The 22,471-nt window shown below is 39.5% G+C and overlaps 1 protein-coding gene and 1 non-coding gene across 11 annotated transcripts in view; one reads left to right on the top strand and one right to left on the bottom strand.

The window, feature by feature from the left end:
* Positions 1 to 22,471, bottom strand: part of KIF1B (kinesin family member 1B) — a 153,974-nt gene that overhangs the window by 119,875 nt on the left and 11,628 nt on the right. For all 10 annotated transcript variants that reach the window (XM_020889865.2, XM_020889936.2, XM_020889297.2 and 7 more), the window contains exon 2: positions 20,089 to 20,268. In XM_020889865.2, coding sequence (XP_020745524.1) covers positions 20,089 to 20,194 — 106 coding nt within the window. In that variant the 5' untranslated portion in view covers positions 20,195 to 20,268. The remainder of the gene's footprint in view (positions 1 to 20,088; positions 20,269 to 22,471) is intronic.
* Positions 18,586 to 18,691, top strand: LOC139037574 (U6 spliceosomal RNA). The gene has a single exon (XR_011490457.1). It is a non-coding gene; the product is annotated as a U6 spliceosomal RNA (small nuclear RNA).

Below are 22,471 nucleotides of genomic sequence, written 5' to 3'. Positions count from 1 at the left end.
GCAATTAATGAATATGTTCAACATTTAAACCATATTTTCACCAATGCAAAAAGTATTACAAATGTAGTGTGCCTCCCAGGGTCAAGTGTCATAAGTGTACAGGCTTTCTCTAGGATAAATCAATACTTCTTCTTCAAGGAAAGGATTCCTGGTATATTTCGAGGACTGAGTTAAACATAATTCTATTTTATAAAGTGCTGTGTTATACTTCATGGTGCTTTATTTCATATAAAATTATTTCACACAGCTTTTCAAGACTCCTGCACCTGAGCCCTCCTCTTCTATCAAGATTTCTCTAGACACACTGTGTACTCCAGATCTGGACCCACCTCCACTAGCAATTTTCTGTAGACTATCATGGAATCACTTATGACTTTTTTCTCTCACCCTCCACATCTCATCTATGTTGTCAGTTCCATTTTGAAAATATACTGAGAATCCCACAACTTGTCACCACCACCATTATCACCATCCTGGGGCAAGCCACCTTCTCTCCCACCTGGATGACTGCAACACCTCCTAACTGGGCTCCCCACCTATCCCTTGGGCCTCTGAAAAGGCTCATCTCCATGCTGCAGGTAATGATCCTTCTTAGATGCAAGCCAGACCAGCTCTAAGATGAGCCTCCAGGGAACCCTCCGATCATACACTGAACAAAACTCCACTCCCTCCGCAACCTCCTCTCCAAAGAAACACCCTTCACTCCAGTCCCACTGGCCTTCTTACTAGACAGACACACATTCTCATCTCAGGATCTCCGTACTTACTACTCTGCAGGAATGCTTTCTCCCTGGTATCTGACCAGCACACTCCCCAATTTCACACGGGTCTCCAACTAAACATCATTTTAATCACAGAACCCTCTTCTGACCATCCGATTTAAATCAGCATTCCCTTCACTCCATCCTTTTACCCTGCCTGATTTTTCTTTATTGCTCTCCTAAGTACCTGACTTATTATATGAGTCACTGAAGTGTAAGTAAGTTCCATGAGACCAGAACTTCTGTTTCATTCACTGCTCTACTCTCTAGTACCAGAAAAGTGCCTTACACATGGTAGATCCTCAATATATACCAAAGAGCCAATGAATTTGTTAGTTTTATCTTTCCTTATAGATTGTCACTTCTTTGTGGCTGGAAACCATGACTCTTCTTTCTATATCACTCACAGTGCTGACTTGGTAAGTAGGTGATGCTTATGTGTGAACTGGAAGGTAGCTCTCGCAACACCATTTGCTTCCTGAGTCTTCTCCCTGAGTAGCCAAAATATTCAGCTTCTGGCAAGAATCATTAATGTCTGGGAAGGAGGTATCTAAATTTCAAGCCAGAGAACAGAAATACAGTTTCTAGGAAACAGCAGTAGTAGGTAAACCAGCAACAAGAGGAAAAATGACCAGGTTTTAAATAGTATAGGCATAGGAAGAAGTATTGATGGAGGTCAGCAGGAAGGGCAAGGATAATGGACAGATGTACGTTGGAGGCACAAGGGTGGAATGGGTATTGAGAAACCCTCTTCTTCCCCATGTCTTCAGAATTGTCTCTTCGGTGGTTTGGTGATTTTAAAATAAAAACAAACAAACAAACAAACCTGCTGCTAAGCAGGAGACACAGGTTTGACCCCTGAGTCAGGAAGATTCCCTGGAGAAGGAAAAGGCAATTCACTCCAGTATTCTTGCCTGGAAATCCCATGAACAAAGAAGTGTGGCAGGCTACAGTCCATGGGGTTGCAAGAGAGACAGACACGACTTAGTGACTAAACAACAACAACTTACAGTTTGTATTTCACAGGAAATTCAGAATCTCATGGCAGACAAAGGTATCTTACCATTGAAATCTACTGCTGCAAAATTTTTTCCTGTCGTCTATACATGATAAGGTTGCTTTGCATGAGACTTCTTATGTAGGTATGAAACACATTCTTGACCTCACACACAAGGCACACACCCAAGAGGCACTGCCCTATCATAAACACTAGAAGATGTAAATAAATGCTAAGTTCTCAGCATTCAAGTAGTTCCACCTTCCCAAGTAGTTCCCCTGAAACATACATTCAATTAGAAGGGTGAGGTGCTCAGTATTTGGCTCAATGCCCAGCACAGAGCAAAGACTCAACAGGAAGTGGCTGAATCACTGCTGAGTATCACAGTTGCAACCAGAATGGTGCATCACTCAAAGCGCTTCAACAAAAGTACTGTCCCAACAGCATCCATCCAGAAAAGTCCATGCTCCAGATCTTTCTGCCTGTCTTCCAGTGGTCCCTGCCCTGCGTACGCGTGCGCGTACTCAATGAGCTCCCAAGTCTGAAACAAATCTAGTTTCTACACTAACATTACTCTTTCTCAAAGGAAGGGTCATTGCAGAAGATTCCAAGATCCTAACTGAACAAAGGAAAAGTTAAACAGTTCTTTCTTCATTGGGCACATGTACCGAGCACATTTATGAAGTACAAACTATGTCCCAGGCCCTGGGCTAGGGATGTGACCGCAAGCAAAAGAGTTCTTTCTGCCCTTCCAGAGCTCAGAATCAATGGAGGAGATAGACATACAATCCCACAAAATAAATACATGCTTTCAAATTCTGGCAAGATCCATACTACACAAGCACTGGGTCCTATAAGAACATATAAACAGGAATATATAAAAGGAAATATATAAAAAACAGACACTTTGTAGTCAGTAGTCTCTGACTTGGTTAAAGAGAAAGCCAGGCTGAAGGATAAGTATGAGACAGTGCTGATAATATCAGCTAACACTTCCCAGGAGGGCAACAGGGGTAAAGAATCCACCTGCCAATGCAGGTGACACAAAAGACAAGAGTTTGGTCCCTGGTCAGGAAGACCTCCTGGAGTAGGAAATGGCAACCCACTCCAGTGTTCTTGTCTGGAAAATTCCATGGACAGAGGAGTCTGGTGGGCTACAATCCATAGGACCACAAAGAGTTGGACACGACTGAGCACGAACACTTAGTATGCCCCGAGCACCGTGCTAACACATCACATGGACTCACTCATTTAACCCACACAATAACCTTATGCAATCATCATCTCCACTTCATGTTCGGAGCACCTGAGCTGCCCAAGGCCAGAGCCTGAACTGGAATTTAGACCATCTGGCTCCAAGGCTCTGAACCACTGGGCAAGGTGTATCCCAGGCCAGGGAACTGCACTAAGCAGCCCTAGGGCAAAAAGATGCATGTGAATCGCAGGTAATGGTTTGACAGGTGAAGTTCACATGCAGTGAGCAGCAAAGAGTAGAAAAGCACTAAAATCTCAGGGTCGTGGGCAGACTCCTAGGAGCAGGTGAATCCCTGACCAATGAGAAGCCTGATGGATGGGCCACAGCCTGGAGAAAAGACTAGAAGAAAGCATGAATGGAAGCATGGAGGCCAATTACACAGAACACAACCACCACTGTAGAACATCTGGGAACTTCTACTTGCCATTTACATAAAAACTCCCATGAGAACTGCATCAGGTATCAGAAACCTGTAAGTTCCAGTATGTGGGTGGCATTTGTGGGGGCCAGGAGAAAGAAAGGTCCACTTCTACACCAAAACCATTGTGTTTCTTGATCCAAAATGGAATTTTTTCTTACAATTTGACCCAATATTCAATAATCAAAACCTATGATGATCCAGAAAATATTTCTAGAAGATATTATTAAATATTTTAACAGTGAAGAAAATAGAATACTACAGAAGATTTGATCTAACCCCACTGTGAGTATCCAATATCATTCTAGGGTTCATCTATAACTCAGCACATAATAAACAGTAAGCACCAATTTTCTTATCTGTAAACTGGATATAATAATAGAGCCTAACTTTATAGAATTGTTGGTAACCAATCAACGTTGAGTTTTAGCTCAGGACCTAGCATGAAATAAATACTCACAATATTCTTTCATTTAACAAATATTTGGGTGCCTACCATGCCCCAAGCAAGAAGGTATCCAGTGAAAGCCTTGAAGGAGCTTATATTCTAACCAGGAAATCAGACAGTTAACTAAGAGAGATAGTATAACCTGGTGAAGAAAATTAAAGAAGAGTGAGGAGATACAAAATGGCAATGGAGGTGGGAGGACTGATGAGAACAGGCAGACTGCCATGTCTGAGAAGATGATGTTTGAGCAGGGATCTGCAGGACATTTAGGGTACTGCAGGACCACCATTATAAACAATAATGACCTGTGAAGTAAGAGAGCTAGCCAGATCATGTGGTCAAGGTGAGAATCTTTAGTTATATTCTAAAAGTGACAAGAAACCAAGAAAGGATTTAAAGCACAGGGGTCAAACAATGAGGTTTCAGTTCTGTTCAGTCACTCAGTCCCACTCTTTGCAACCCCAGAGAATGAAGCACACCAGGCTTCCCAGTCCATCACAAACTCCTGGAGCTTGCTCAAACTCACGTCCACCGAGTACGTGATGCCATCCAACCATCTCATCCTCTATCGCCCCCTTCTCCTCCTGTCTTCAATCTTTCCCAGCATCAGGGTCTTTTCCAATAAGTCTGCCCTTCACATCGGGTGGCCAAAGTACTGGAGCTTCAGCTTCAGCATCAGTCCTTCCAATGAATATTCAGAGGTGATTTCCTTGGGGACTGACTTGGTTGGATCTCCCTGCAGTCCAAGGGACTCTCAAGAGTCTTCTCTAACACCATAGTTCAAAAGCATCAATTCTTCGGCACTCAGCTTTCTTTATGGTCCAACTCTCACATCCATACATGACTACTGGAAAAACCACAGCTTTGACTAGATGGACTTTTGTTGGCAAAGTAAAGCCTCTGCTTTTTAATACACTGTCTATGTTTGTCATAGCTTTTCTTCCAAAGAGCTAACATCTTTTAATTTTATGGCTGCAGTCACCATCTATAGTGATTTGGGAGCCCAAGTAAGTAAAGTCTGTCACTGTTTTCACTGTTTTCTCATCTATTTGCCATGAAGTGATGGGACTGAATGCCACGATCTTAGTTTTTTGAATGTTGAGTTTTAAGCCATGTCTAAAATAGGACCCTGGCTACCGCATAGGAACAAAAGCAGAAGGAGAGAGACAGGAAGCTACTGGAGTGTTCTTGGACAAGAGTGCAAATGATAAAAAGTAACCAGGTTCAGGAGAGATGGTGCAAGCAGAGAAAACAGAATTGATTTACTGATGAATTAAACATGGACTGTAAAAAAAAGAGAGAAGACCAGAGTGACTCTAATAGTTCTGGTCTAAGAAACTAAAAGAATTGGAAGAATGAAGGAAGAGCCACTTTAGCTGGGTGAGGAGGGGAAATCAGTTCTGTTGAAGACATGCTGAGTTTGAGATAACTTCTTATTAGATCTTTCAGTTCAGTTCAGTTCTTTAAGTACAATTAAGTTAGCAGCTGGGTACACAAGTCTAGAGTTCTAAAAAGGGGTTCAGGCTGGAGAAATGAGTTTGAGAGTTACTGTCACCTCAGGGACATTTAAAACCTTGAGCCTAGATGAAATCACCTAGGGAATCTGTCTTCTCTGGAGCAGGAAAAGATATCAAAGAGAAGAGATGAAATCCTGGTGTACTTTCAACACAGGAAATGAGGTAAGAGAAGAGAATGGCCTGTGAGGAAGGCAGGCAATCAGGAGAGCACAGGATCCTGAGAGACAAGAGAAAAAGGAAGTCAGGCTATGTTGGCTACTGTCATTAGTGTTTATTATCATAACCATCTTCTGGACTCCCCAGAGGAAGAGTCTTTTTTGTTCAGGTGATCTGCTCGCATCCCCATAACTCACTCTGTTCATCCTCACTTCTGGGCCTTGGCTCCCATCACCATCCACATCTCATCTGGCTTCAAGGCTGTTTTCTTAAGTCTCCCTTCATAAATCAGAAAGGCAGCCTTAGAACTGAAGGTGTGATTTGACTGTATCTTCCCCAAGTCCACAGGGTAGATAACTTCACATTTATTTATCTTCCCCTGCAACTTTCACACCTTGCCCCTTTTGTCTTCAAACTTTTTTTTCTTCCTGCTGATAAACCTTACCTTAGGAGACCTAGAGAAGAGTGAACAGGATAGCATCTTTCATGTAAAGGCCTGAAGACCCTTATCCAAGATAAATGGAAATGCCTTTAAAATGATTTCTAGAAAATGTTCTACAGGTTTTAGTTTATTGATGAACCATAAGACCATCTTCTCTTTCTTGGAGTCCAATCAAGTCAAAATTAGCTTTTAAAAGATTGCTAAATCCCCCAAATTAACCTCCTTATTTCCCTTGCCTTCTTTTCAACTTTGTTACTTCAGCATCAAGATGCAGAAATAATGTTTTAATTACTAAGTCCTAGAAAACAAGGCAGTCAAAACAAGAGTTGTACTCAAAAAGCCCTTTTATTCTCCAGAATAAATTTGTTTATCTAATATCTCAAAGTCTCTATGTAGCAATTACACTGTTGTTGGCCAACTATTAAAGATTTTGCCTGCAACTACAATTAACATATCATTGTGGCAACAGTGTAACTTTAACTTTTCTAAAACAGCATGTTTTGAGCTTGTTAAAAAATCCCAGGGATATCTTCAGCACCAGCTTCCATTTCTAAAAGCTTTCTATATCCCAATTTAAGAAATATGGCATTTTTCTTAAATTTATATCCAAAACCATAAAACTAAACCCCATAAGCAGCTTCTTCCCAACATAGAATAGTGTATTTTCAAAATATATTAAAATGGTATAAAGTATATTACCATAAAATAGATTTGAGCAAAAGACCAACAATCATAAAACTTCCTAATCATTTAAAACAACAAAATTATATTCTAAATCTTATAAAATAGGATATGTGTTTACTATATAGCTGAGCCTTGAACAACACAGGTTTGAAATGCATGGGTCCACTTATATGTGGGTTGTTTTCAATAGTAAACACACAGTACTACACAATCAAGGGTTGGTTAAATTCATGGATCCAAACCACGGATACAAAGGGTCAACTCAGATTATGGGCAGATTTTAAACTGCAAAGGGTCGCCACCCTAACCCCCTTGATGTTCAAGGGTCAACTATATACTCAATCTCAGAGTATTAAAAAGTAAGTCAGAAAGAGAAACACAAATACCATATGATAGCACTTGTATGTGGAATCTAAAATATGACACAAATGAATGTAGTTACAAACAGAAACAGAGACATGGAAAGCAAATTTATGTTTACCAAAGGGGAAAAGAGGGTAGAAGAGGGATAAATTAGGAGTTTGGGATTAGCAGATACAAACCACTATATATAAAAGCAGATGAACAACAAGGTCCTACAGAGCATTGGGAACTCTATTCAATGTCCTATAATAAATCATAATAGAAAAGAATATCAAAAAGAAAATAGATGTAAGAAGATAGATATATCTATATCAGAATCACTTTGCTATACACCAGAAACTAACACTGTAAATCAACTATGCTGCTGCTCAGTCGCTCAGCTGTGCTGGACTCTGTGACCCCATGGGCTGTAGCACTCCAGGATTCCCTGTCCTTCACTATCTCCCAGAGTTTGCTCAAACTCATATCCACTGAGTCAGTGATGCTATCCAACCATCTCATCCTCTGTCACCCCCTTCTCCTGCCATCAGTCTTTCCCAGCATCAGGGTCTTTTCCAATGAGTTGGCTCTTCGCATCAGGTGGCCAAAGTATTGGAGCTTCAGCTTCAGCATCAGTACTTCCACTGAATATTCAGAGCTGATTTCCTTGAGGATTGACTGGCTGGATCTCCTTGCAACCCAAGGGACTCTCAGGAGTCTTCTCCAGCACCATAGTTCAAAAGCATCAATTCTTCGGCGCTCAGCCTTCTTTACAGTCCAACTCTCACATCCATACATGACTACTGGAAAAACCACAGCTTTGACTAGATGGACCTTTGTCAGCAAAGTGATGTCTCTGCTCTTTAATACACTGTCTAGGTTTGTCATAGCTTTTCTTCCAAAGAGCAAAAACCTTTTCATTTCACGGCTGCAGTCACCATCTGCAGTGCATCTGCAGTGATTTGAGAGCCCAAGAAAATAAAGTCTGTCACTGCTTTTATTGTTTTCCCATCTATTTGCCATGAAGTGATGGGACCAGATGCCATGACCTTAGTTTTTTGAACGTTGAGTTTCAAGCCAGCTTTTTCACTCTCCTCTTTCACCTTTATCAAGAGGTTCTTTAGTTGCTCTTCACTTTCTGCCATTAGGGTGGTGTCATCTGCACTTGAGGTTACTGATATTTCTCCTGGAAATCTTGATTCCAGCTTGTGCTTTATTCAGCCCAGCATTTCTCATGATGTACTCTGCATATAGGTTAAATAAGCAGAGTGACAACATACAGCCCTGACATACTCCTTTCCCAATTTGGAAACAGTCTGTTGTTCCTTGTCCAGTTCTAACTGTTGCTTCTTAACCTGCATACATGTTTCTCAGGAGGCAGGTAAGGTGATCTGGTATTCCCATCTCTTTTAAGAATTTTCCAGTTTGTTGTGATTCACACAAAGGCTTTAGCGTAGTCAGTGAAGTAGATGTTTTCCTGGAATTCCTTTGCTTTTTCTATGATTCAGCAGATGTTGGCCAATCAACTATACTTCAATTAAAAGAAAAAAAAGATGAGGGTTCTGGAGTCAGACAGCACCAATTCATTTTCTGTTTCTCTTAGTCCTAGATGTGAGACCTCAGGCAAGTTAACCAGAATTCATGCCCTCATCTGTGATATGGGGAAAATAAGGATATCTACCATAGGACTGTTCTGATAATTAAATGAGTTAGTCTGTAAGGGCCTAATTGTGGCTGGCACAGCTTAAGTGTTTATTATTGTGTTAACTGGTAATCGTGGTGGTTTTTCCCCCACTGAAAGGCAATTTAAAAAGTAAAACCTGCTTTTGTTTTCCTCTTCACCAATTTTGCCTTCTCCATTTTATTCACAGCTACAAAAGGAACTCTGGAATCAAACCTGAACAATGTCACAGGGAAACAGTAACTGTAGTTAAATCATTTCCTCATTTGTACAGCTTCTGCTAATTCTGGCCCTACAGTTTTCTGTTCTGCCAAAACAAAAGAGGCTTCCCAAACATTCTCTATCTTTCCTGGCCCCACCCCTCAATTATTCAGATCTCTCTCCTAAAGCCTCATAAAAGGTCACCACACTGCTTTGATCACTTATCTCTCAGACTAAACACACTCTGGGCCCCTAGTTGCCTCCCAGCCTATGCTTGCTGAGTAACAAAAATCTCAATTCCACAGATGCTCTCAAGGACCTAATTTCGTATTTCTTTTTCTTACCACCTATTGTACAAAGCATTCATCTCTACACAGTACAGCCAAAAACAGTTCTTACCCCACTAGAAATGTTTTTTCATAAAATAAGCACATTGATATATGACCAGAAATTAAATCTCCGAAAACCAACTTGGCCCATGAGATGACAGGCAGCAGCAGCCCCTTCCTTTCTCGGTCTCTCTAACCACACTCCATGCTTCCTAGCTCTCACTGCAGTGCTTCCCACTTCACTGGGCAGCTACCAAAAGCAATCAGCACTTTGATGTTGGCACAGACTTTCAAAAATGAACTAAAAAAAAAAAAATGAACTCCAAAATATCTCTTGAGAATCACAAAGAAGGCATTAAAAAACAACAACAAAAAAAAAAACTGGGCATGGTTGCTTTCCCCTTTGAAAAAAGCAACAAATGCATATAAAAAGGCCACCTGAAGTATAGTCTGGATTTAATCAAGACAACCTCAAAAGATTAGGACAGCAAAATGCAAAGCAGCAGGTTTCCTACAAGATTTTTTTTTCAGTCTTTCCTCTTTGCTGTTTCACAATCTAGATGTGAAAACAATTTATTTAGATAATTAAAGAACTCTGAATTATATATTATAATAAAAAGCAATTCCAAATATATAATACCAATGGCCTCCTCTTTTATTTTTTTTTTTTTTTTGGCCTCCTCTTTTAATGACAGGCTCAACTGTTTCTGCCTTTAAATGTATATTCCCATCGAATACAACAATTTAGGTACCAAAAGGAACCACAAAAAACAATCTGACGGGGCTTCCCTGGTGGCTCAGTGGTAAAGAACTGCCTGCCAATTCAGGAGATATGCGTTAGATCTGTGATCTGGGAACATCCCACATGCTGCAGAGCAACTAAGCGCATGAGCCACAAATACTGAGCCTGTGCACCAGAGCCTGGGAGCCACAACTACTGAGCCCATGTGCTGCAGTAAATGAAGTTGGAGCGCCCTAGAGCCTGTGCTCCGCAACGAGAGAAGCCCAAGCACCACAACTAGAGAGTGGCCCCCAACGCCAAAACTAGAGAAAAGCCCAAGCAGCACTGAAGACTCAGCATAGTGTAAAAAATAAATAAACAAAAAATTTTTAAATGCCATACCATGTTTAAAAGTGTTTTGTTTTTGTTCAGTCACTCAGTCATGTCCAGCTCTTTGCGACCCCATTCACTGCAGCACACCAGGCTTCCCTATCCTTCACTCACTCCCAGAGTTTGCTCAAACTCATGTTCATTGACTCTATGATACTATCCCGCCATCTCATCCTCTGTCATCCCCTTCTCCTCCTGCCTTCTATCTTTCCCAGCATCAGGGTCTTTTCCAATGAGTCAGCCCTTTACATCAGATGGCCAAAGTACTGGAGCTTCAGCTTCAGCATCACTCCTTCCAAGGAATATTCAGGGTTGATTTCCTGTAGGACTGACTGGTTTGATCTCCAAGCCGTCCAAGAGACTCTCAAGAGTCTTCTCCAGCACCACAGTTCAAAAGCATCAGTTCTTCACAGCACTCAGCCTTCTTTCTGGTCCAACTGACATATTAGTACATGACTACTGGAAAAACCATAGCTTTGACTATATGGACCTTTGTCAGTGAAGTGATGTCTCTGCTTTTTAATAAACTGTCTAGGCTTGTCATAGCTTTTCTTCCAAGGAGCAAGTATCTTTTTTTTTTTTTTCATAATATATATATACTTTATTGAAGAATAGTTGAATTACTGTAAGTATCTTTTAATTTCATGGATGCAGTAACCATTCAGAGTGATTTTTGGAGCCAAAGAAAATAAAATCTACCACTGTTTCCACTTTTTCTCCATCTATTTGGCATGACATGATAGCACTGGATGCCACAATCTTATTTTTTTGAATGTTGAGTTTCCAGCTAGGTTTTTCACTCTCCTCTTTCACCTTCATTAAGAGGCTCTTTAGTTCCTCTTCAATTTCTGCCATTAGGGTGGTATCATCTGCATATCTGAGGTTATCGATATTTCTCCCAGCAATCTTGATTCCAGCTTGGGATTCATCCAGCCCAGCATTTTACATGATGTACTATGCCTAGAAATTAAATAAGCAGGGTGACAACATACAGCCTTGATTAATTCCTTTCCCAATTTTGAATCAATCCATTGTTCCATGTCCAATTCTAATAGCTACTTCTTGACATGCACAGGGGAGGCAAGTAAGGAGGCCTGGTATTTCTATCTCTTTAAGAATTTTCCCCAGTTTGTTGTGATCCACACAGTCAAAAGCTTTGGTGTAGTCAATGAAGCAGTAGATGTTTTTCTGGAATTCCCTTGCTTTTTCTATGATCCAACAGACGTTGGCAATTTGATCTCTGGTTCTTCTGCCTTTTCTAAATCCAGCTTGTACATATGGAATTTCTCAGTTCACATACTGTTGAAGCCTAGCTTGAAGGATTTTGAGCATTACCTTGCTAGCATGTGAGATGAGCCCAATTGTACAGCAGTTTTTGCCGTTCTTTGGGACTGGAATGAAAACTGACCCTTTTCAGTCCTGTGGCTGAGTTTTCCAAATTTGCTGACATATTGAGTGTAGCATTTTAATGGCATCATCTTTTAGAATTTGAAAAAGCTCAGCTGGAATTCCATCACCTCCACTAGTTTTGTTTGTAGTAATGTTTCCTAACGCCCACTTGACTTCACACTCCAAGATGTCTGGCTCTAGGTGAGTGACCACACTATGGTGGTTATCTGGGTCATTAAGACCTCTTTATTTTTTTTTTTTTCATCCCACTTAAAGTTTATTTTATGTGATTTCCAGCATGCAGTGTGCTTTCTTGGGGAAAAAAAAAATTGTCCCAGTTCACATTATAAATTAATTTACAAATATAGAATTGTGTTAGAAACAATATTTATAAAAGTTCATACAATTTTTCACATACAAAAATATCCATAGAAAGTGGGTTTTTTGTACACACAGTATGAGGGTAGGTAGTTTCTTTGGTTGTCTTCCTGTATAATATTTAAAAAGATTACAAGCACAGACTCTGGAGCCAGACTGCTTTAAAACTGGATCCTGGTGAGAGTTCCCTGGTGGTCTAATGATTAGGATTTGGTGTTTTCTCTGCTGTGGCCTGGGTTCAATCCCTGATCGGGGAACTGAGGTCCCACAAGACACACAGTGCAGCCAAAACAAAACAAAACAAAACAGAAAACTAAACGCACACACACAAAAACAGACAAAAAAATCAAAAAACTAGATCCAGGCTTCATGCCTTACTGTGTGGACCTAACATCTTGGCAGTTTACTGCCACCATACAGAAAATGGGGGGGAGTAACAAATACCTTTGTTCCAAGATTGTTGTGAGGATTAAATGAGCTAATACATGGTAAGTGTCTAGAACAATGCCTGGCACACAGGGTGTGTCTGGGCATTTCTATCACTATTAATGTCTGACACATCCTTGACACTAAGCATAAATAGAGGTGATCTGTGAGCTGGGTAGAGAGCTCAATCATTTGCTGTGCTTTCTGGCACAGTATCTGAAAAACTTTCCATTAGCCACAAAGAAGACAAATGGAGGTTTCCTGTGAAAATGCAGGTCTCTGACTTTTCTAGAAAAAACAGAATGCTGCCAGGCAGAGAAGATCAGCTGCCCACAGCAGCCTGCAGCTGGTCGGTCCCAACCATTCCCTGCTTCTTCCAGTGCCAACTGTTACCTTTTTCTGACCCAGTAACTTCATTCATTGTTTTTGCAGCTAAAGTCTGTGCCCACTGGACTCTGTGACCCTGATAGGCAGTGATTAAGACCTCTTTAATACATTTCTTCTGTGTATTTTTGCCACCTCTTCTTAATATCTTCTGCTTCTAGGTCCTTATTGTTTCTGCCCTTTATTGTGCCCATCTTTGCATGAAATGTTCCCTTGGTATCTCCAATCTTCTTGAAGAGGTCTCTAGTCTTTCCCATTCTATTGTTTTCCTCTATTTCTTTGTACTATTCACTTAAGAAGGCTTCCTTGTCTCTCCTTGATATTCTCTGGAACTCTGCATTCATTTGGCTACATCTTTCCTTTTCTCTTTTGCCTTTTGCTTCCCTCCTTTCCTCAGCAATTTGTAAGACTGCTCAGACAATGATTTTGCCTTCTTGCATTTCTTTTTCTTTGGGATGGTTTTGGTCACCACTTCCTGTACAATGTTATGACCCTCCATCCATACATCTTTAGGCACTCTATCAGATTTAATCCCTTGAATCTATTTGTCACTTCTATCATATAATCATAAGAGATTTGATTTAGGTCATACCTGAATGGTCCAGTGTTTTTCCCTACTTTCTACAATTTAAGCCTAAATTTTGCAATAAGGAGCTCCTGATCTGAGCCACAATCAGCTCCCAGTCTTGTTCTTGCTGACTAGATAGAGCTTCCCTGGCAGCTCAGACAGTAAAGAATCTGCCTGCAATGCAGGAGACCCAGGTTTGATCCCTGGGTGGGGAAGAACTTCTAAAGAAGGGAATAGCAACACACTCCAGTATTTTTGCCTGGGAAAGGCCATAAACTGAGGAACCTAGCAGGCTAGAGTCCAGAGGCTTGCAAACAGTCAGTCACAACTTAGAGACTAAACAACAACAAAACATAAAAAGAACAAATCTGAATCAGTTCTACTGAGATGGATAAACCTAGAGCCTGTCATACATAGTGAAAAGAAACAAAGAAAGTGAAAGTCGCTCAGTCATGTCTGACTCTTTGCGACCTCATGGACTATACAGTCCATGGAATTCTCCAGGCCAGGATACCGGAGTGGGTAGCCTTTCCCTTCTCCAAGGGATCTTCCCAACCCAGGGATCAAACCCAGGTCTCCCGAATTGCAGGTGGATTCTTTACCAGATGAGCCACAAGAGAAGCCCCATACAGAGTGAAGTAAGTCAGAAAGAGAAAAACAAGTATCGTATATTAATGCCTATATATGGAATCTAGAAATATGGCACTGCTAAACTTATGTGCAGGGCAGGAATAGAGACACAGACCAACAGACTTGCGGACACAGCGGGGATGGAGAGGGTGGGACAAACTGAGAGAGTAGGACTGAAACATATACACGTTGTTGTTGTTCAGTCACTAAGTTATGTCCGACTCTTTTCGACTTCATGAACTGCAGAATGCCAGGCTTCTCTGTCCATCACTATCTCCCTGAGTTTGCTCAAACACATGTCCATTGAGTCAGTGGTGCTATCCAAATATCCCATCGTCTGTCATCCCCTTCTCCTCTTGCCCTCAATTTTTCCCAGCATCAGGTAAAACAGACAGCTAGTGGGAAGTTTCTGTGTAACACAGTGAGCTCAAGTCGGTGCTCTGTGATAACTTAGAGGGGCGGTGTGGAGGAGGAGGTAGGAGCGAGGTTCAAGGAGGAGGAGACATGCATATCTATGGCTGACTCATGCTGATGTATGGCAGAAACCAACACAACATTATAAAGCAATTATTCTCCAATTAAAAAGAAAAAAAATGTGCTCACTAAGTTACAGATAAATTAATCTCATCTAGTAGAGGGTGCAATCCAATGCCCTTCCTTAAGACCTTAAACTTTATCCAGTATAAGAAAAACCTATGAAATTAGGAATACATTCCAAAAAGTCAGCTTAGTAAGTTACCATATGAGAAATCACTGAATACCAAATAGAACTGTGAGAAGGCAACAGGCAGGGCATCACCTGGACCTTCCCTTTATCAACTCATTCCAAAAGTCATTCTAAAGGACAAAATTGGTTTCAATCAACTCCAACTGAGTAAATATAATACCAGTTCAGGGGCACCTTTATTTCTCCACCCCAAACACACACAATGAAAGGTCACTGCTATAGCTTCAAGTCTTTCTCTCTTTTTTGGCAGGTACAAAGTCTATTGTTAGACACACACCACAACAACTAGTGGGAGAGCACACAGGGAAGTGGTTTGTTCAGTTAAGAAGCCAGGCAGAGATGCACCCCCAGAGAGAAGGGTGTGGCTGTCCCCCTTGGTGAGAAGGAGCCTAGTGCCAAGTCTGGACCACAGGAAAGTGTTTCATGTCAGAATTTTTTAAAAAGTTTAATGCCACTGGTACCCAAGCTAATCTCATTCCCTGGCCAGGAATCAAACCCAGGCCCCCTGTGCTGACAGCACAGAGTCTTAACTGCTGGACTACCAGGCAAGTCCCATTTATTTTTGTGCAGTAATATTAATTTATGCCAGAAAAAGCATACAGATTTTTAAGAAGTCCTTTCAAAAGTCTTCCTTTCCAAGCTCTCCTTTGTCCCAGCCCTTCCCCCATTCCAGACTTTCATTAATGGACAAGAAGTCATTCTCTGTACCAGTTGTGATGTGCAGCATGTGGTTTAGAAATTCACATGTGTGAATGAAAAAGCCTTTTAAAATGTACAATGTAAGTAATCAGCAGGAAAAAAAAAAAAAACCCAAGATTTCTTTTATCCTACCTTAATACCTGGGCCTAGGGAAAAAGTAAATAAAAGACCCTAGGCTCAGGAAGATTAATAAAAATATGAAAGAGAATTACCAAAGGGCTGGAGACAGACTATTACAAACTATTAAAAACAAACCCAAAGATCAGAGGGAAATTTATGCAGTTTCAAAGCCTCCAGATTTACAAACACAACCTAACCATAAATGTGAGCAGTAAGAGGGTTAATTATCTCCCATTTTCCTTTTTTAAAGTAATTAGACAATAAAAAATGCTTCCAAAGTGGGAGAAACATAGAATATAACGGGGTATTATTAAACAAAGCTATTTGTATGCATTCTAGTCTTCAAAATGTCAAGGCAGTAACGTTTATCTGTGCCATGGAAAACACTCCCTCCGAGACCAGAAAGTGCTTGAATAAAACTGCCACTACTCAGTTTTCAACTCTGGCACATCCCCTAAAGTACTCTTCGCCCTCTTCTACTTTTTCATAAGAGACCTTATGGCAGGAACATTCCACTGCATTCCATCTACAATCAGCTTTAATCCCCGTGAGCAGCAGTCCAGGCCAGCTTGCCAGCATAGCAGTCTTTTAATGCAGCCAACACATGTGGCTATAGCAAATTCATTTCATTTTTTGCAACAATTTGAGGTTCCAAATCCATGCTCTCTCCCAATCTTAAGCCCAATTTTTAAAAAAACAAGCCATTAATACTTTCTAAATATAACAAATTGGCTCACGTAAAATCTCTCACTCAGAAGTTATTTGGATTATGTATTAGTCAAATTACTAAGAAAATGCCATAGAAAACTGCAGTGAAAAAAAGTAGAAAACAGTAGAAGGATGAAAAATGCCAAAAATTCTACAGGAAAATGTCTCTGATACAATTAGTGAATCAGCTTTTGAAGAACAAACATCTTTCAGAGGAATCAAAATTACCCCAAACTTACTGAACCATGACAAAGCATTCAGCTAGAAAACTAACACTACTTTTTCTAAGGCTAATGAGGGATTTTTGTTTGAGGAGACTAATATTGTTTTAAAAGTAACAAATTTCTCCTGGAGAATGTTTAAATGCAAAGAGGCAATGTGTTACAGGAACTTCCCAGGTGGCACAGTGGTGAAGAGACGCAGGAGACGCAGGAGACACAGGTTAGATTCCTGGGTGGGGAAGATACTCTGGAGTAGGAATGGCAACCCACTCCAATATTTCTTGCCAGGAAAATTCCATTGACAGAGGAGCCTGGCAGGGCTCCATGGGGTCGCAAAGAGTTTCACATGACTGACTGGGCACGTATGAATGCTTAATGTGTTAAAGAGAAAGAGAAAGAAAGAGTAAGGCCGAGCAGAGCCACTCAGACTGCTGTCTAGAAAGGATGTGGACAAAACATGATGGAAAAGCCATTGGTGGTTCAGCATGGTGTTTAAGCTGGTCCACAGGCTGGTGTTCAAGCTGGTCCACAGGCTGGTGTTCATAGGACTAGTAGAATATGCCCAGGTCTACTTTTTTTTCTTCCGGGTCTATTCTAACCATATTAATTACTTTTAATAAAAACCAGGCAGTTATTTTTTAATATTTCATCAAAAGACAAATATTTTCAATAATTCTGGAGATATCTTTGTGGAAATCAAACAAGAATGAGTAAACAAAACTCCAAAATTTATGGCCCTATCCTTAAAAAATGTTCAATTAGGAATCTTATTTTCTTCTTCAGTTTGCAATCTACCAGTGAACACACTTGAAATCTTTCATCCAGAGTGAATATCAGTATTTGGATAATTTTACCTTTTTCCCCCAAACTAACATTATTGTCTATACAATCAAAATAATAAATTAAAAAAGGCAGCCAATGAAGACTAATACCTTTCTTACTAGCCATCAGTAAACTCAGTGAGGTTTTTAACCTAGATGATCAAAAAAAAAAAAAAAGAAAATCAAGTGGACCCAAATCCATTTCACATAACTATCCAGAACTACAGAAAATTTTAATTTTGCTACATACTCCTGAACTGTCAATAGATTAGCTTTTTTATATCTATTTAGTACTTAGCATATCATTACACATATAGTAGATACTTGTTAGTAAATAAAATCCTATTAACTTATATGGATAGCCTTTCATGCTAAAATCTCAAAAAAAACACACAAAAAACCAATTTTGACAAGATACAAACACGAAGTTTTATTTGTGTGTTTACAATGCAATCAAGACTGAAAAGAAAGTTATTATTACACCTGCTACTACTTAAACCATCTCTCAAAGGAAATCTCCCCGTGAAGTTACTTCTGGGAAGAGGAACTAGTTGCCTGTGTGATGGGGTAACAGGAATGATTGTACTGTATACTCTTCATACTTTTTGAAATTCATACCCTGTGAATGTCCTACCTATTCACAAAAATACATCAAAATTGGGGGGAAATTAGGTAATACTATTTGACCTTGACAAAACTAGAAACATATAATCCATTTAAGATGTGGGCATTCTAAAATGATTACTCATCAAGGAAAAACATTAGTATTATCATTTGTGCTAATAAGCATTTTCCTTTATTTTTATTATATGACTTTTGCATTCATGGATATGGTCTTTTAATACTCACTTTCTACCTGAAAGTTTTAATAAGATTTCCAACTCTACAAAGAAAGTACCAACATCCCAACCATGAATGAAACTCCATCTCCATGACACTGGGGAGTTCTCCTGGATAGTCAGTATGCAAAACTGATCAGAGAAAAGTAGACCTTTTTGGAATCAATTCTGGCTCCTGATCCAGGATTTCCTAATGTCCACCCTTTAAAAGAACTTGTGATATATACCAGGACATTTAGAGGCAACACCAACAGTCAAAAATGCCTCCATACTAAGTTATAAATAAATGCATTTTTCAGAAAGAAACAAGAGGCGCAATAATCAGAAATTAATGTGCTCATTCCAGCAGCACCTATACTAAAACTGGAATGATATGGAGAAGGTTAGCAAGGCCCTGTGCCAGGATTTAGTTATGTACTGTGTAAAACTTAATTCTTAAAATGAAACAGAAATAAGAACATAGCTTCAACAAGTGACATTTAAGAATATAACATTAGTAAGAGAATAATAGCGAATTCTGCATCTTTCTTTTACAATTATTCATAGGATACATAATTCACAGAATCACTGGCACAACTGACAAGAAAATGTAAAACACAAACAATGGTACAGCAGTTTAGACTCCAACATTTGACCCTTTTCCAAAAAACAGAATGTTGCAAGTCTTATTTAGCAAGTTCAGAAAAATGTGTTAGCAAAAGAAAGTTCAAAGTTGTATACGGGGAATAGGTATGTGTATGTGTGTGCGTGTGCGTGTGTGTGTGTGTGTGTGTGTGTGTATATATATAAGGCAAACTCACAGCAATAGAGAATGATGGCTGGGAGCTGGGGGAGAAAAGGAGAATCGAAGGGTACAAAGTTTTCTGGTGACCTAAAGTGCATCATGGTGACTATGGTTAATGATGTTTATGTAAAATTTGCTGAGAGAGTAGATCTCAAGTGTTCTTACCTCAAAAGGTAACTATGAAAAAAAAAAGGTAATTATGAGAAGTGATGGATATGCTAATTAGATAGTGTTGATCATTTTAAAATGTATAAACATATCAAAGCACCACATTTTACACCTCAAATATAACATAGATTTATTTCCCACTGGGAGAATCCTCTACACAGAACACTGGCCCACAAACAGATAAGCATATTTTCTCAAATATTTAGCATTAACTTGGGTCTGAAAGAACAACAATTCTACTTTATCCCAAAGTTACAGGTTTTAAAATGGTAGAACTTACCATTATTTAAGTAATAGTTTGCCTACAGACCCATATCAAGGAACTAATGCAAGTACCAAAAACTCCAGCTTCTGTCATTTTTCACCTAAGGAATTGTACAGAGAAACAAACCAGGAAGCAAGGACTGATCATTTTTAGTAATAATTTACAAGTTTATTATCCAATTTAGCTATATCTGTTGTTCAACTCAAACAACCATCATAAGGAAGCAGTGTAAGTGTTAAGACCATCTTGGCAAGTTCAAGTACTATTGAAAATCAAGGAAGTAAAGCAATCTTGCACCCTCAATAAGGTATATTTCACAGCATCATTTACTAAAAATCACTGCTTACACCTTCACTATCATTAAGATTTCAACTTACTAACACTAGCTAAATTAATTCAGTTCTCTAGGGAATTCTCAATTGTAAAGAAGAAGATAAACAGCCAATATTCAAATATGCTACAGCAAAAATCACAGGGGGAAACATCCAGTGGAACATTCAGAACAGCAAAGTTCAAAGTGTTACTAGCCACATGTTCACTTATTTTGATGACAGCAAGAAGGAAAGGGGGGAAAGACAGGAAGATGAGACAGGACTGACAGAAAACAACATGCACTCACTGGTTGAGTTGCCCTGCATCTGAATGATGCACTTGGACTCTTTGCTGGTCTCTCGAGAATTGAAGGGCCGAACGCGGACAGCCACCTTCACTGAGGCTCCCGACATTCTGATGGTCTTGTTATATATACGAAGTCCAGAAATAAAGAATCAATCTTCTCAGGAAGTTATGTTCAAGTTTCCTTTAAAAAAGAAAAAAAGTTCATATAAGATAGGCAGAATTCAAGTAAACAAGACTAACTTGAGCATAAGAGTTATTAAATCTTAGTACTATTTGTTTCCATTTCTAAAAATCTCATCCCTTTTCTTCCCTATAAATCTTGTATGTGTGCATGAATAAATCAGTCACCAGTCTTGTCTGACTCTTTGTGATCTCATGGACTGTAGCCTACCAGGCTCCTCTGTCCATGGAATTTTTCAGGTAAGAATACTGGAATGGATTGCCATTTCCTCCTCCAGAGGATCTTCCCAACCCAGGGATTGAATTTGCATTCTCTTACACAGGCAGGCAGATTCTTTAGCACTGTGCCATCTGGGAAGCCCCACAAATCTTATATTCTCAACAATAAATTATCAGATAGAAAATTAAAGACTGTAATTTGTTTTCCTGTTCCATTATCTCTTTACCATACCTAAAAAGTCCCTAGACTTAATGATAAAAAATATTAACTGCAAAATAACAAACATCTTATTTACTCTGTTTTTCTGGACCAATTTTCAATAATATATGGAAAAAAATGTTTATCTGCTAAAGAGGGTTCCTACACAAGTAACTTCCCATCTGCAAAACGTTTTTACAGAAATGCATTGAACTTTTTATATTTTAATTTCAGTTTGAAACATCTAGTTCAGTTCAGTTCAGTTCAGTCGATCAGTTGTGTCTGACTCTTTGCGACCCCGTGAATCGCAGCACGCCAGGCCTCCCTATCTATCACCAACTCCCAGAGTTTACTCAAACTCATGTCCACTGAGTTGGAGATGCCATCCAGCCATCTCATCCTCTGTTGTCCCCTTTTCCTCCTGCCCCCAGTCCCTCCCAGCATCAGGGTCTTTTCCAATGAGTCAACTCTTCACATGAGGTGGCCAAAGTATTGGAGTTTCAGCTTCAGCATCAGTCCTTCCAATGAACACCCAGGACTGATCTCCTTTAGGACGGACTGGTTGGATCTCCTTGCAGTCCAAGGGACTCTCAAGAGTCTTCTCAAACACCACAGTTCAAAAGCATCAATTTTTCGGCGCTCATCTAGTTACATGGTGTATATTTTAACAGCAAAGGACAGAGATAAGCTCCAGCTAGCTTCTTTACCTGTAGGTATCCAGGAATTCCTTTAACTCTGACAACCCCTTTCATAGTTATCTCATTCGGCCCTCACACGATCCTGTACAATAATTAGAGACAGTTCCAAGAGACCCAAGTTCTATCCTCTGACCCAAGGCAGAATCAATTCACTACATTTCACTATTGAATGAAGCCACAGGGAAAACTGAACATTTTCTAGAGGAATAGTTTTTGTCCCCAAAGAACAAAACGAGCACTATTCTGTGAAAAGAACCCACATAAGTAATTTCCACAAGAAACAACAGATCTCAATCTGTACTCTGTTATATAAACATCTTCAAGAAGAACTGAACAAAAGAAAAAACTAAAAAAGAAAAATACTTAGGGGTCCAATTACCAGAGACCAAATTTTTGGTCCTGAACAGTTTTTTCCACATAATTAAGTAATGGTTAAGAATACTCACCTCCAGCTGTACAACTAATGCTTTCCATAGGAAAAGGCATAAATATTCTATCTTATTTCTTGTTTTTTTTGGAACACGTCTGTTGTCTGTCTCTCACACCACCACCAGAATGCTCAGGGATTTTGTCTGCTGGCACTTAAAATAGTATCTGATGAAAGAGCTCACTACATGTTTGTTGAAGGAATGAACTAATGAATAATATTTCCCTATTGTAAGAATTATCCTTTATATGGTTTTTTTGTGTGTTTTAAATGATTACAATATCTATTGATATTAATATTTTTGTGTTTGCTGCAATGTTTTTTCCAGTCTGTTTCACATTTTATTTTACAATAAACAGATGGCTCTTTTTTAGTACATCATTTGATTACAATTATTAAATGAAAACTTAAAATTATTAACTCTTCCAATCTACATAACATGACCTATAGTCAGTAGCTGAGTACTCTGTTAAGAGAGTGAATGAAGCATTCACAAAAAGCAAGACACAGAACACACTTTAACTCCTCAGAGTCCATTTTTATGTACATCTCAACACTCAATGTGTCCCATTATCTTCTCCCTAAAACTAGCAATCTCTGCCAATCTTCCCATTTCTATCTGGCCCCATACCATAAACCTAGGAGTCATCTTTGCTTCCTT

This window comes from Odocoileus virginianus, chromosome 11 (genome assembly GCF_023699985.2).
Source record: "Odocoileus virginianus isolate 20LAN1187 ecotype Illinois chromosome 11, Ovbor_1.2, whole genome shotgun sequence".
Taxonomy (NCBI): domain Eukaryota; kingdom Metazoa; phylum Chordata; class Mammalia; order Artiodactyla; family Cervidae; genus Odocoileus; species Odocoileus virginianus.
This window is presented reverse-complemented; position numbering and strand designations above follow the sequence as displayed.